Source organism: Uloborus diversus, chromosome 2 (assembly GCF_026930045.1).
Source record: "Uloborus diversus isolate 005 chromosome 2, Udiv.v.3.1, whole genome shotgun sequence".
NCBI lineage: Eukaryota > Metazoa > Arthropoda > Arachnida > Araneae > Uloboridae > Uloborus > Uloborus diversus.
In genome coordinates this window covers 179639322-179655054 of record NC_072732.1, presented here as the reverse complement: position 1 = coordinate 179655054, position 15733 = coordinate 179639322, and the positions used below count along the sequence as shown (strand labels likewise).

The 15733-nt window shown below is 33.4% G+C and overlaps 1 protein-coding gene across 1 annotated transcript in view; it reads right to left on the bottom strand.

Annotated features, from left to right (window-relative positions):
- Positions 1-15733, bottom strand: part of LOC129217523 (angiotensin-converting enzyme-like) — a 65215-nt gene that overhangs the window by 11425 nt on the left and 38057 nt on the right. Inside the window, exons 4-7 of the mRNA XM_054851839.1 lie at positions 14614-14757; positions 12866-13057; positions 8480-8577; positions 3820-3989 (exon numbers count right to left, since the gene is read on the bottom strand). Of these exons, the coding sequence (XP_054707814.1) occupies positions 3820-3989; positions 8480-8577; positions 12866-13057; positions 14614-14757 (604 nt within the window). The remainder of the gene's footprint in view (positions 1-3819; positions 3990-8479; positions 8578-12865; positions 13058-14613; positions 14758-15733) is intronic.

The window sequence follows — 15733 nt, the reverse complement described above, 5'->3', positions numbered from 1 at the left end:
ATTAAATTTTTACAGAGGTCTTCAATAGTAAAATACAAAAATCAATCTTTTTTATTTTCACAATCATTATTGATGCACTTTCAAAGCAAAATACAATTTATATGTAATTTTTTACAAGAACGAGTCTTTGTTTGACAGTTGAATGAACATTGACTGGGATGAATCAACAATTCCGGTAATGGTCGCTTCGTCAGTTGCCGTGGGTACAATTTACCATTTAATCTTTCGTAGCGAAATAAGGTATAGTCAATAGGCTGTAGTAGTGTTTGGTCAGCATTTATCCAAATATATGTTTTTGCTGAACAAATTTAAACGGAAACCGATATTTTGCGTAATTAATTTATGACGAAGCTCATTAGCATTTTTTTTTTCTAGAAAAGATAAGTGCAAACAGTTTCTTATTCAATCAATTGCTCGAAACAAAGATCACCGGATTTCCTAAATATCGCGAAACTTTTTTTACAAAATCCAACGATGCAACTTTTAAACCTTGTATTTTTTTTAACTCAATCTGTTGGTCGAATCACATGCTAGCACAATAAGACATATGTTTTCACCTAGTGATTGAGCTGCCAAATGACATCCTGAAATGAATTTCTTCTTGTACGAACCGTCAAACCATACACCTAAACAACCAAGACTTGCTAGCTTATTCCAAAAATAAATTCCCAAGATGAAAACATCCGTATCAGCGCTAATTTTTATGATATGAGTAGTTATGGGTTGCAGGGTGAAATACATGACAAAATATTCTACAATCGGCTTCTAAGTGGATGGAATTTAATTCAGGTACTTCAAAAAAGAAAAAAAAAGAACCTTGTAATTTAAAACATTTTGATGGATCATCAAATCCTCCACAAATATATAACTCGCAATCTTGATTTATTTGTGCATATCTCGAAGCAGCAGTACATAGAAATTGAACGAGCTGTAACTTATTTTCAGTGCTGGAAAAGAAATAATTGCAATTGCTTGGGACTTTTGTATTATCATTTAAAATTATATCATTTTTAACTTTTTGACCCTTACTCCGTAAAACTGACTCTAAATATTTGATTGAAAGATCATCACACTAGTCAAGTACTATATACCCTCGTTTTAGATTTAGCAACAAGAAAAAATCTAGGATTTTTTTGAAGAATGCCTCAGCAAAGTCGCCAAAGGTGTTGAAATTTTCTAATGGAATTCGGTGAGCAATTGCCACACCATCAACAATAAAAATTTTAGAATTATATAAATTGAAAATCTCCATCCGCGTGTTTGCGCCGCACTTATAATGACTATTAATTTCAAAAGCGAGTCCCGATTTTGGAGATTTCCTATAAAATCCTTCTGCGGCAAAAAGGTACTTGCAGTACTTGAAAATTTCATGAGCTGCTAAAATTTGCCTGTCAAATCCTCGTTGATCAGCAATCATGAATGTTTTTTTTTGAAAAACACATATATGTTGCATCTTGTAACTTTTTATTATACGTAGTTTTTCTGCCTTTTTCATATGAAGTCACAAGGTTTGTCAAATTAATTTTTTTTTAATAGGGTCGGATAACTTTTTACTTTTTAGAACAAATCGCTCTTTACGAACGTACTTTATGCAATCTCTCCATTTTCTACAATATTTAGCAAACATTGAGAAGAAGATTCATCAGCAAGTTCACCGGTGTAAATATTTCTGAGCGCGCAATTTTCGCTGTCATTATAGGGATTACAAACAATAAAATATTTGACGATACTTTGAATATCTTTTTCGTCTTGATTGATCCTGGATTGCGTCCATTCTTTATGGTAATTAATGTCACTTGTAGAGTCTGCTTGTATTCCGATGTATGAGGAAAAAGTCTCGCGTATGCTGTTTTTAAACGGATAAAGAAGTAGCCATCTATGCATCGCATCTGCATTTTTTGTAATGCCAGTCAAACCCCCAGTCACTGTTGAAGATCGATTCTGAGACTGCTCTAATGCTAAATTGGGACTTACTGCACTAAATCTATCTTCTGTTCGTTTGACGGATAGCATTCCTCTCTTCATATCATTTACAACTTCTAAAGGTAGTTTAACATATCTTGTAAATGAAGAGTCACCCCACGAATGTAATTTGTGTGAATCTTGGAGAAAAAGTAAGGTAACATTTGTGTAGTTGTTTACAAATGCAGTTCAAAATTATTGCTCCTATCAGCCTTAACTGAACCTAACAAAATTTCAAACATTTCAGAACAGTTGTTCAAATATTTAAATATTTCATTATCAGTGCTCTCGGCACGTAAAAAAATTTAAAAATCTCCTCAAAAATGTGTAATTATGCTTTTATATTGATTATATTTTTCAATTATATCTGAATGACTTTATCAACTGTATTCTCTCTTATTTCTTTGAGACAAGTATTTAGCAAATGCATCAATAATGATTGTCAATTGAAGACGTATGTAAAAATTTGATTTTTGGTATTAAATAATTTTTTTCAACAAAAAAAAATTCTTTTAACTTTTTTGTTTTATTTTAAATTACCTAGCTTCAGTGGCGGCTGGTGCCTTGAAAAAGTAAGGGGGCCAGATCATGGGTACACTCCCCCCACCCCCGGGCGTTTCTTTAAATATTGAAAAAAAATATTTTTTTAATATTTAAATTTTCCTATTTTTTTAATTAACAAAATTAAGTTCATTTTAGCAAATAAATTAAAAACGTGAAGAAGTAATAACTTTTAAGGTATATTCAAAATTAATCTAAAAATAATCTGAAAAATATTGATTTCTTCTCTAAATTGTCATCATAGTACGCTAATTACTTGAAGATAAAGAGTCAATAAAGGAGCAAACGGTCTAATCTTGTGCAAATGAAGGCTTCTTCCTTTACTGTATGTTGTTTATTTTACGTAGCCTGAATCACATAAGAACAGTCAAGGTACATAAAATAAAGAGCATACAGTTAGGGTAATGGTCTCTGGGAATCCTGCTGTAAATATTGAGGTTCAATGCTTTGGTGTTGAGGAGGGAAAAAAAACACACACACATACACGCACAGATAATCCGCGACAACGTATATTTCGCACCTCATTAACTTTACACTTTTTAACAAATAATCTGTGGATTATATGCAGGATAATACGGTACAATCATTTTTTTTTTAAATTTCAAGCACGTACGCACAAAGAAAAAAAAGGAAAATAAATAAAAGTTACAAATTGTTTTCTTCCAAAAAAAGTGAGGGGGCCCAGGCCCCCTCTGGCCCCTCCCACGAGCCGCCACTGCCTAGCTTTAAATACGTATGTTAAATTTTAAGAAACAACGGGACATTGTGCCTAGGACAATCATTAAAATGGTTCAGATAAGTTTTCTCAATTCATTTACTTAGTACCTAAGGGAGCGGGATATAGAAAATTAATGAACCAACAAGCCTCCTGGCAACCTCCAGAACAGTAATCTGCTTTTCTGAGTTCAAAACAATTTACAGATTGCGGTCCTCATATTTTGCATAATCAACTCCCTACAGCGCGCGCTCTAGGGGGCTGGATGTTGTGCGTAATCAGCTGTTTTCGTGTAAAAAGGATTGTGTGAAGTCGAGAAGGGTCGTTTATAAATAATTCAATTGCGGGGCACATGAACGCCTGCATTATAAGCAAAGAAAAATGAAGTCAAAGGATGAGGGCGTACATTTTAGAAATGTTTCATAAAAAACAATTTATGCCCATTTCGTACATATGAAATCGAAACGTTAAAAAAGTTCACATTGGTGATCATCATTAGCAGTTGGTGGAGAACTTAGTCCCATGACTCTTCTGACTAAAAGACGTTTAATAAAACAAAAGGTAAGATTTTGATTGCTCACCTATAATCTTTTCCATTGCAGAAATCCCAGGCAGAAGCGTGGCAAATTATCTCCCGATCCTTTGGTTTTTCTATCAGAGATCGTTTCCAGAACTCTTCAGGCATTTCTTTCAGTCCAAGAGATGTAAAAAACTCTTCAGACATCTTAAACATTTCCAGGGCAGTGAGATTCTTTAAGAAAATAAAATTAAGGAATTTAAGGCTTTTGAAAATGTCTACCACAAAAACGTAGGACTGAGGGAACTTGAGAATGATTGCTAATAATGATAGCAGAAAGAAATATTTCCTACAAGTGCAACACTGTTCGAAGTCTGATAAAACTATTTACAGAAGAAAATAACGATCTTTATACAAATTAACACAGACTCTGAAATTATATATGTTCGGGGTAATCTGGGAAACACCCGGAGCGATTTTCCTCAATTTTTCACAGTTTGTCTAGGTTAGTGCTAGGAAAGTTTAGATTAATTCGGAAAAAAAAAAGATTAAAAGCTCTTTTTTTGGTCGAAATTTTGGTCGAAAAAAAAACGAATCTTTCCGATCGAAATAATTATCGTATCGATTTTGGTTTAAATTGAAAGAGCGGAAAAAAATACATTTTTCTACCTACGATAAAAAAGATCAGAGGCGATTAATTAACGAGGAAAAAAGCTATAAGCATTTCAGGTGAGGAAAAATTAATTATTTTTTCGATCATACTGAAGGAAAATATACTTCATTATGCTATAACAAAAGTCGGCTATAAGTTGCAGTAGCGTATATTCCGCGAACGTTGCTTTTTATTATTCTGCAATATGCCGATAGATACAATAAACAGATTATATTTTTAATAAAAAAAAATTTGTTCTTTTGTTCAATAGGCTTTGTATTGCATACTTATGAAAAGAAAAAAAGAACTATCGTTAATAGAAAGTGGATGTTAATAGATTACTGTACAATTACAGCAAAAGGGAGAAAAAACGTTCAAAAAAAAAAAAAAAAAAAAAAAAGCTGAAATGAAATACTATGTTTTCAACAAGTAATTGCCGAACGTTAACAATTTCAAACTTTTAAAACTAGAAACAAAATATGAGAAAAAAGAAATGTATAAGTGGGAAAAGTTCCGATTTTTGGGTCTTTCGAATTTTAGGATTCCAAAATTGGGGTGTCATACGGTATTTTTCAAACTATTTTCTTACTACTGTCCTTTTCTTGGTGTTTCATTAACTGAACTTATTTTAGTAAAATGATTTTTTTTAGTGACATTTTTCTAACAATAAGATGGTTTTCGGAAGTCGATGGTTCTCGGTGAATTGAAAGTCAAACTGCTACGACATTTGCCGCAAGAAAAAAGGCGTAAGGCACCTCAAAGAAGCATTTTAAAAGCTTAAAATTATTAACATTGTAAAAATCATATTGGAACTTAAATACTTTATTCTATGAGAAAAAACAGTGGATCAACCGTTTTCTGCAAAAAGCAGTAGATATTAACAAGAACGTAAAATGTAAGATATACACTATTTTTTTTAATGCAGGAAAGGTAGGGAAAATAGTGATGACACCATTCTTAAAGAGAAAAAAGACAACTGTCGTTTACAGTGAGAAAATTTGTTATTCAAACTTTTGACTTCTCTTAGCAATTAAGAGCACTGTCCTAGGTGGTCAGAAAGGATAAACCTCCTAACTGGAACGAATTAGTCTTGTTTAGTGATTTGAGAATCGTTTTCAACAGCGTTTAAATTATTTACACAGTAACTCCTAAACAAACACGGATTTAGCTCGGACAAATGTTTTCAAAAATAGTTTTTATCCTAGAATAATAAAGTAAAGGTTTTTTGTAACTGGGACAACGTAAAACTACTTTTGAGCGGTTTAAAAAATCGTTTATATTCGCGTTTTAGAGGAAATTTTTAATCACTTCAGCTATTAAAAGAACAGCATACATTTTGCGTTAAAAAATAAAAAAAAAAACGAAATACGTTACAAAAGAAAACTCTGGTGATAAAGTATGTATATAATTTTTTATCTACAACTCATTGTAATACAAATCTTTTACAGTGCTCGTTTGTAATATTACAATTATAATTTTGTAGTAAATTTTAGTTTGTTTAAAAATGCTAGAAAAAATAATGCAATTTTAATAAGAAGAGAAATCTTGTTTTTGCTCAATGCGGCTAAGCTACAGATCTATCTATCGTTAAGTTCCAGTAAAGAGACACGTTGTTAGATCATCATCACCATCAACAATATTTAATTATTATCTTATTAACCCTAAAATTATAATTATTATTATCATTATTAGTACGATAATAATTATTGTTATGTCTATGATTATTATTTTTTTGTTATTATTTGTTTTAGTATTATTATTGCTGTTTTTGATAGCTAATGTTAAATTTCGTGACAATAGTTTGTGTTTCAAATTTCTTTCTTCCTTTTTTTGTTTCTACCTTATTTTCCCCCCTTATTTTTCCTTTCTTGTATCATTCTATTTTACCCATCTTAATAAGAACATTCAAATGTTAAAAGATATATACTGCCGTGTGAGGCAGCATCTGCAGAAATGAGTTTCTAAGATACAGAAGAAACACGTTTCGGAATCTATACTAATGACTGGGAAATGTTGGAGTTTGATTTTTTTCATGCTTTATTTTCCGCGGAAACCAAAAGAAGCGAGCTTGTACACTAAAGCCAAAGTAAAATATATGACAAAATGTAAATAATAGTAATAATAATAATTAAAAAAGAAAAATTCGTAAGTTCCGTGTTTTACCTTCCCACGGAAGTATAGTGGAATTGATGTATATACGTATCTTTTGTAGTAATTACAATTAAATAATTCAATTGGTGAATACGCAAGGAACAAAACGAGTATTTTGTTTCCCTAACTGCGACAAGGAAATGTGTTGCAAAGTATTAGTTGGAAAAATTTACCTAACCTTCTAGCGTGTATGGAATAATTTACAGTTAAGCAAAGGAGAACATGCTCCGAGAACATTTTATTTTTGGAAATAAACATTTTTATGATTTCTAACTGGTGTAATGCTGCAATAACTAATTTTATCGTGCATTTTTAAGTCACGTTTATGGAAATTGTAAATGTTCAGTCAAAGAAGACCCTTTTCATTTGAATCAAATGTTTCAAATATAAGTTTTACAATTAGCATTCCATGTACACTGCTTGACAATTGCTAAGGAACAAGTGATTTATGCAAATTTGTATCTCAACCACCTGGCCTATGGAAATAAATTCAAGTTCAGATGGCGTGGTAGACCAAGACTCGTTATCTACATAAAAACCAGTGCATACACGCTCAAGATTCGTACAAAAATTCACGCACGTGTGGTAGGAGCACCACACCTTCAGAGGATCGCTATGTAGCCCTCGTGGCAAAAAGGAACAGAAATTTTACTCTTGGACAGATAACTGCAAATCTAACAACCGCTACCGGTACGCATGTTTCTGCAAGAACCATCTCACGGTGAGTAAATAATGTCGGTTTGTATGCAAGGAAGCCCGTACGTTGCATCCGAGTTCAACCACGCCATCGCCGAGAGAGATTACGCTGGTGTAAGGAACATGTTGGTGGGATCATCAAAATTGGTCTAGAGTGATGTTCTCTGACGAATCTTGTTTCAGTGTGACAAAAGATTCTGGCCACTAACTACTGTGGAGAGAGCATGGAACACGTTATGCACAAAAATTTATTTGCGAACGTGATCAGTACGGCCCAGGCGTCATAGTGTGGGAAGGAATCATGCACAATGGCAGAACACCGCTTCACATTTTTGAATAAGAAAGCGATACGTCACAAATGTATTGCAGATATATTATGCTGAACCATGTTCGTCTTTTTAAGGGGCTGTAGGTCCTAGCGCGTTGAAGTGTCAGACACACTGCAAAGTGAAAACATTCTCCGTGAGCAGTGGCCTGCTTACTTTCCCGACTTAAATCCAATTGAATTTGCCTGGGAGGCTCTTAGCCGACGTGTTGCGCAAAGAACCGTCCCTCCTTAAACAGTACAAGAACTCAATTTCGCATTGAGAGAGGAGTGGGAAAAATCCCCCAAGCACTCCTCAATAATTAAAGGGGGCTATGGAAAACAGATGTAAATTGTGCATCAGTGTCCCTGGTAATCATACATCATGTTAAGGTACTCATATCTTCATCATTCTGACCTAGATCATTTTTTTTGTGGTTGTATGAAAAACGTCTAAGTGGGATTATTTTTTTTATTTTTAAGTTTTTACTTCATTGATGCAGTAATATCTGTATTATTTTGTACGCATAATAAAGGCACATCCTCCCTACTAACTATATAATTCGTTCTGTGTCTTTAATCTTTATCTATTCTTATCCAAAAAACGTAATTGTTCCTTAGCAATTGTCAAGCAGTGTATATCGCGAGATTTCTAAGGTACTCTAAAAATAGACATTATTCAGGGAAAGTTCATTCTTTGAAGCTGTACGAATTTTAAAATACACAAACCATATCGAAGACAAAAAAAAGAAAAGTCGTTGATTCACTCCAAGCATGTTAATTTTTAAAAAGTTCAAAGCATTAAGGGCGTTTTTATGTTCGTACGGTGATATCCAGTCGTTGATGAGTCGCCCTGTTTTTTAAATCTTATCAGTGAAAAAGAGAAGAATCAGACAGAACAGAAACAAGAAATCGCATTACCTTCGCCTCCATGACGGGCGTGACATCCACAGAAGGTTTTCCAGGGAACGGCTGCGTGATGTCCAACAAAGAAACCCACGACTGAGCCCACATGTTACCTGAAGGAGAGGGAAATGGCTTTAGATAACCAAACGGTCAGTGTCAAAAATATTTTCGAAGATGGGTGTTCCTCAAATACACCCAGCTGACATGATACATTCAAAAGGGAAATAGAACACTTCGTGGTTTTGCATTGCAGAATCAGTTTTACTCAGATAGAATATTTTAAATATATTACAAGCCAAAAAGCGTGAAGAAAAACTGCATTTTGATTTAGCTACAAAATTCGTATACAATGGATTATTTTTGAAACTTTTGACATGCTTCCTCATCTTCAGTACGTACTAAATTTTTATGTTTTATACAAAGCGCTTATTCAAATACATAGCCCACCATTTTGTTTCATTCTTTTGACACCGTTCTTGTTGATTCTCAAGTACAATGACCTCGAAATCGTAATGTGAGACAGTGAGAAGCAAAGAGATGCAAGTGGATATTTTCAAGCTTTGAGTAAAACGCGTTTAAAATAAACTTCCTAGGTAGGCATCCATTGAATTTTTGTTCTAAATTATGCTGCACAGTAGCACCTACCAGGACTACTGAACTATCTTTTGCCCCCAAGACAGAGGAGAAGTTCATCTACAATTTGTACTGGTTACCTCCAAATTTTTAATTTTCCCACTTACATTCCTTTAATTCTCACTGCCTCGCATGTCAACCATTTTCTTCCATCGTCCTTAATTTTCCGGAAATAGTCCCTACTCTCTTCATTTTTTTTTTCAGTTTTCGATAACAGTTTCACTCTTTTTTTTTCTTTTTGAAGAAAAAATAGCATTATATTAACCATTAACGTTCTTCTAAAGAGCTAGACAGATAAATTATTTAAAAATTATAAGCATTTATATTAAAGGGAAAGATTTTTAGGGGATATTATTCCATAAAGTATTGAAAAAAAATATTAAAAATGTTTTCTTTTTTATTTTTACATTATTTCTTCGAAAAGAAAAGAATATCGCCTTTACTAGCGTGATATCCATTTCCAAAAATGTATTTACGTTTAAAAAAACATTCAGAAAAAAATCTTGGAAACGGTGTACCTCGCTTATGTGTCCTATCGGAATTTTTTAGCGCACAAACTTCCCGTATTACTTATAGTTAATCAAGTAGCATTGACAGATATAATTAAGATTAAAAATGAAATTAAGTATGTTTATAACATGGGGGATGCAACGGCAGATCAAAAACGTTTTGTGCACGGTAGATAATCAATTAAATTCTTAATGAAAAATCACTTCACATCAAAATGGAAAACAGTCTCCGTTGTTCCTCCAAGAGTTCCTCCAAAATTGCAGATAAATCTAGTGAAAAGGCTACAGCGGTGTTCAGACTTACAGTTGGCCACGACTGTCTGGGGAGTCAACTACACCGCACTGGCATTTGTAACAGCCCATTTTGCCAACTTCGTTAGAAAAACGAGATAATGTACACAACATCTAAAGAAGTGCTCGGCGATGCGTGGTAGCTCGGAAATTCAGAGGTATTAGAGTGCCAGACGCCTGCTACAGAGACATCGAATTTTTCTTTTACTTTTTTTTTTCTTTTGTAATGATATATTTGTCTTTTTCTCTCGCCATTTGAGTTAGTTTTTTTTTTTTTTTTTTCAGTAACATACAATTAATTGGTTATATTTCCAGAGATGATTTGCAATAATTGTCTGTCCCTTTTTGGTTCAGAATGACAAAGATAATTATTTTAACCTTAAAATTTATAAACAAAAATCTAATGTGTTACACTAATATAAAATATAACAAACAATATCCAATAAAATACTTTTATCGAGTGCTTGCTTTCCTCTTGTAGCCTGAAGGTTTTGTCATTATTTACGATGCGGCTCAGGCGCGATATAGGGTCTTTCTAAGATGATTTATTAACATAATTTTTTTACAACGTGAACACAATTTCGGGTGTGGGACTCACTCGAGTATGGTACTACTCTGGTTTTGATAGCAAAAAATAAAGGAAACGTTTTGAACTCCTTTCTTTTCATTATCGATATCATGGCCATTAAGATATCAGAAAGAGAAAAAACGTTGGGGCTATCTGTATTAAACGAAGGATTGGATTCTGGAGGTCATTTTACAAAAGACTCAGTAGGGATAATCTCAGAAGCAATTTTTATGAAACTAAGTGCTATCAGCTGTCTTTTGCTCTTAAGGCTGAATTGATCAATAAAAAATATTTGAAACAATGTTTTTGTTTTTTCTTTTCATTTATAAACAAATATAGAACAAGAGCTCATGAGTGGCAGACCTATGCCCAAAGGTTTTCTGCGTAACCTCATCATAGCCGGTAAGAACGGTTCGCTATTGTTTAAGCTGATTCGCGTTGGCTTTGGCAGGAAACAAGTAGCAAAAGGTGCGTCAAAAAGTGAGTCATTCCATGTCAAATGACGTCGTCGTTACCAGCCGACCATCTCCGATTGGAACGAAATTTTATTGAGCGGCAGACATGCCTTTGAAACTAGCCCATGCAAATTTTCAGCGAATTGTCATGCTTAGCGCGGTTCCCCCATTGGAGGTCACTTTGGAGCACACTTTTTTTTCTTTTTGAGGCATGCTAGATCCTCATGATATGTGTGTTTGAAGATGAAAATTTGCGTAATTTAGTTTCAAAGGCATGTCTGCACTTCTCTAAAACGTCCTCCAAGTTGGAGATGGTTGGATGGGGACCACCAGGCTACGTGACTTGGAATGAATCTATCATGTTTAGTTTTTGAAGGAATTTTACGCACCTTTGCTACCTGTTTCCTGCCAAAGCCAACGCGACTCAGCTTAAATAAAAGCGAACCTTTCTTACCTGCTGTGATGTCCTTATGCAGAAAACTTTTGGGTCTTTATATTATGACGTAGGTCTGGCACTCATGGGCTCTTGAACTAAGAAAATTTATTAATGTTTAGACTTCCCGAAATCATCTCTTTGTTATCCTTCCTAATAATAAGATTTTAGAAAGATTGTTATATCAGTCAAAATTAAACTCTCTATCGGGAAAAGGCACCTTCAATGTATTTGTACTTGCAGTGCTAAGTTTATTGGCATGCGTTTCTGCTGAATACGTTCTATTTAGAAGACATTTAAAACATCCATTTAAATTTGCGAACAATAAATACTTTTATGAAGGAAAATCATGCCTTTAAAACAAAACCGAAACTGCATTGTATTGCTTATTTTATCTAAATGTTCCTGATAAAAATTAAGCCCAAAACTTGGCATTCTTTAAAACGATATCGACGAAATAACTATTCGACTAGCACTCTACAACTCCCAAAAACTGAATCTTTATTTTCTATGCTGTTGCAGCACTCTAAAACTAATTTTCTCAATATCTACTTTATATCCAGACGATTAATTTTTATTTGATTGGAGAGTGATTAATTGCTTAAAAAAGGCCTGTCTATTGTGATCTTTCTTCTTTCCCTTTCTCTTTAATGTTCTTTTGAAACGTGAAGGTCTCCGGCTTTGAAGGTCATCCCTTATTGCAACATGAAATTGAAAAACGAGTTATTTGGACCACTAGTCAACCACTTTTACTCAAGAACTTAATATGCACACACTCAAAGCACTTAATAATAACATTCGAAAATCAAAAGTAGTAAATGAATGCAAATAAGGGTAAATGAAAATAAGGAGAATAAGCCCTTCATAGGCAGACTTTTGCATTCTATGAGGTAATTGTTTTCACAATCGAGTTTAAATATGACAAAAAAATTCAAGCTATTTTTCTCCCTTCCTATCAACATAGAGACATTAAAAGCTTTTTGAAAGTAAAGTCTTGTCTTTGCTTACAGAAAACTGAATGTCGAAATGACGAAACGAAACTAATTACAGTACGTCAGTTTAAACACAAGCATTTGTTGAAACATCAGTCAAGAGATGTTTTAAACGATACTGTTTGATATATTTCGTTTGAAAAATGCTTACAAACACTCAACATAGGAATTTGATTAGTGAAATCATTAGCAAAAAGGCTCTCTAAAATGAGTTTTAATGCTGAAATTTTAATATCACTTGCAAAATTCTCTAATAGATTACCCCCACCCCCTGCTCCCTCTCCGTTTCCCAAAGAACCGCTTAAAAACAAGCAAAAAACCTACATGTAACTAACGTGATTTGTTCTATTATGAAAGTATTTAATTTTCGAAGAGAACATTTAATTTTCGATGAGGAGGAGGTGTTTCATGTTGCTTGTGAATTTTTATATCGAAACTACTGGGCTCGACCCACTGCTCTCTTCACTCATCAACCTAACTGGTACCTTATGCTATCAAGACCGAAAGAGTGGATTCATACCAAAGAGATGCGCAGGGATGGGCCCATCTTCCCTTATTTTGTCGCTTCCGTACTCTCGGATAAGTCTTCGCCTGACGTAGGCGTGAAGGTGCTCGTAAAGGGGCCGCAGCTGCTGCCACAAGTTCTCCAAGTCCATCTCGAAAGTCTCGCTCTCGTAAGCCTCTCGCCACATGTCCCCCGTATCGGAGAAACCTGCAATAGAAACGCATTTAAGAAAATAGAAGACATTTTTTTAAAGTCATCCGAAGTAGATTTTTTTTTTCGATAATCGATCAATAGAAGGATGTAACTTAAGTCGTAGAAAGGAAAGCTTGATAGATCGTTTTCAGGGAACATGATGGATTCTTTTTCGTCCTCTAATAAGTGCGTATAGCTCAATCAATATACAACAGCCCCTCCCACTAAAATAAAATAAAATAGATAAATAAATAAAAACACTCCTGAAACATTAAAAAAACAAAAACAAAAAACAACGTGACTAAAAAATATATATCTGTATAGCAAAAATATTCTGTTACTTATTATCACAGAAAACTTGTTTTAATGCAGTGTACACTTAAGTACTAGTAGATATTTTAATAAATGTTTGCATTTCAAGTATTCGACAAAATAAAATTCTCAAATCGTTCAAGTGTTTCAGAAGTTAAACAGAGATCTTTGTTTTAGTTGCTTTTTAAAAACTTCTTTGTTATATATGGTTTTTTTTTTTTTTGAAATAAAACGGCTGTGTACTAAAAAACGTCTTTACAGATTCTTAAAAAAATAAAGATATTTTGATTTTTAACTAATGTTTTATTTTATTGAAAAATTGAAATCAATATTTTTTTAGGGAATAAAATAACAAACAGAAATAAGGTTGTTTACACTGACCTTATTCTTAAAAATCAGTACTGAGTTTCCTAGAATATAGCTGCATTTTTTAAGTAGTCATAGCTTTCTTTCTGGCTGTACAGATTCTAAGATTGTATTGTTAAAAAATGTTATAGAAACTTGCTCAGTATAAAGGAGAGTTTGATATTTTGTGCATAAAAAACGAGTTTCACTTGTTGCAAAATAGTTGCCTGCTTGTATGGATTATTTTTCCCTTTGAAATACTGGAGTTCCAGCTTCTTAAACCACATTTTGAATTTAAGGTCAGTTTGAGCCACGCCAGAAATGTTGCATAAAACTAATTATTTTAATCCATGTATTATAACTTCAAACGAGAAAAATTTAATTTCTAGATGTTTGAAAACTCCCCTCTGTCGTTAACAATATCAAAAGATTTTAATCATCCATAGTATTGCCATGTTGTAGATAGATCGAGCTCGGCAACTTCAAAAATAGCTTCCAAACAATCAATTCAGAATTTTTGAATGATGCAATAAGCTGTGTACAATATTACAAGCGTTTTATGTTCTAAATTGAGAAAAACAGGACCAACAAATCGACACAGGATCGGCAAATTGGACATACGTTCTCGGACAGATTTCATAGAAAAGACAACCCACCAGGCTGAATTTTTCCCTAAATAGCAATACTTTATGGATATTACTTTCGAACAGGTAAGTAAAGTGGAAAACTTTGCCCAGTCTAGCCCTTTTAATTCGTCTATTTCGTTGCAGAAATCGACAAGTTGGAGATACAGTCTCGGATATGTTTTATAGCAAAGTTAACTCATAAGGCTCAAAGTTACCCAAAATGGCTGCACTTTAAGAAGATTAACTTCCAACAGATAAGTAAAGTAGCAAGTCTTTGCACAAACAAACCATTTAATCTAGCTGCTTCGTTGCTGAGATCAACAAATCGGAGATACTTTTCTCGGATAGGTTTACCAGCGGCCTCCCGGAAACTCTTCCAAACGTGAACCAGTTCATTGTAGTTTCTTGACTTCGTAAGGATCCTATACAGATCTAAAAGAAATTTTACAAATTATGAGATTTCTTCAATTTTTTTTATTTTAAATCAAAATAGATTTTTAAGCAGTTTTTTCTACCAAAATAAATATACTTTTGTTGATTTCTTTTCCTAACAAAGAACAACAACAGTGATAATAAAGTCGGACACCGATTTGACGAACCTCTATTTAAGGACTTTCGTGATTTAGCAATTTTTATTTTTTCCCCGACTAAAATGAAGTCAAAACCCCTATTTAACGAATAATAAACCCCGAACTAACGAATTATTTAAACAGAAAATAAACATTTTTTTGTTAACTTGAGTTAGGAAACTTTGGATTGTTTTCCAAATGACACATCCATATTGTCCGAAAAGGATAAAGATTTTTATTAGAATCTGCATTTTCTGATGAGCAAGGGGGCAACCAATGAATAGCGATTCTGATGCGGAAAGCGGTATTGAAACTCCCATTAAAACTTTATTTTCCAAATCACTTATATGGCTTGGAAATTAAAAACGTATATGATGCTTCATGCATCAGGCTGAAGATGACATAGTATTTTCTTCTCCCCATAAAGTCGAAAAAGAACTATTTTGAGTCAAGTATCAAGGAAATTGTCAAACACTCAGTAATTACTCAGTATTACTCAGTAATTTAAAATTTCAAATTAACTATCGTGCAATAATTCGTGGAACCTTAACGATATGTATACACTTTCTAATTATGGATATTTATGCGCAATTTCGTATTAGGGCTTTTAGATAACGTAAATGCATTTTTTTACACACCGACAATACGAATAACCTTGATTTAACGTACTAAAGTTTCGGTCCCGATGAATTCGTTAAATCGGTGTTCAACACTGTAGTAAAAACACCACAAAAGTGTGTAAAATTAGCTGTCTTCAAGACACAGATTGTGGAAGTAATACTGTTTTTTTTTTTTCTGAAAAATGAAACACCGGATGAACATTTTTATTCGATTTATTT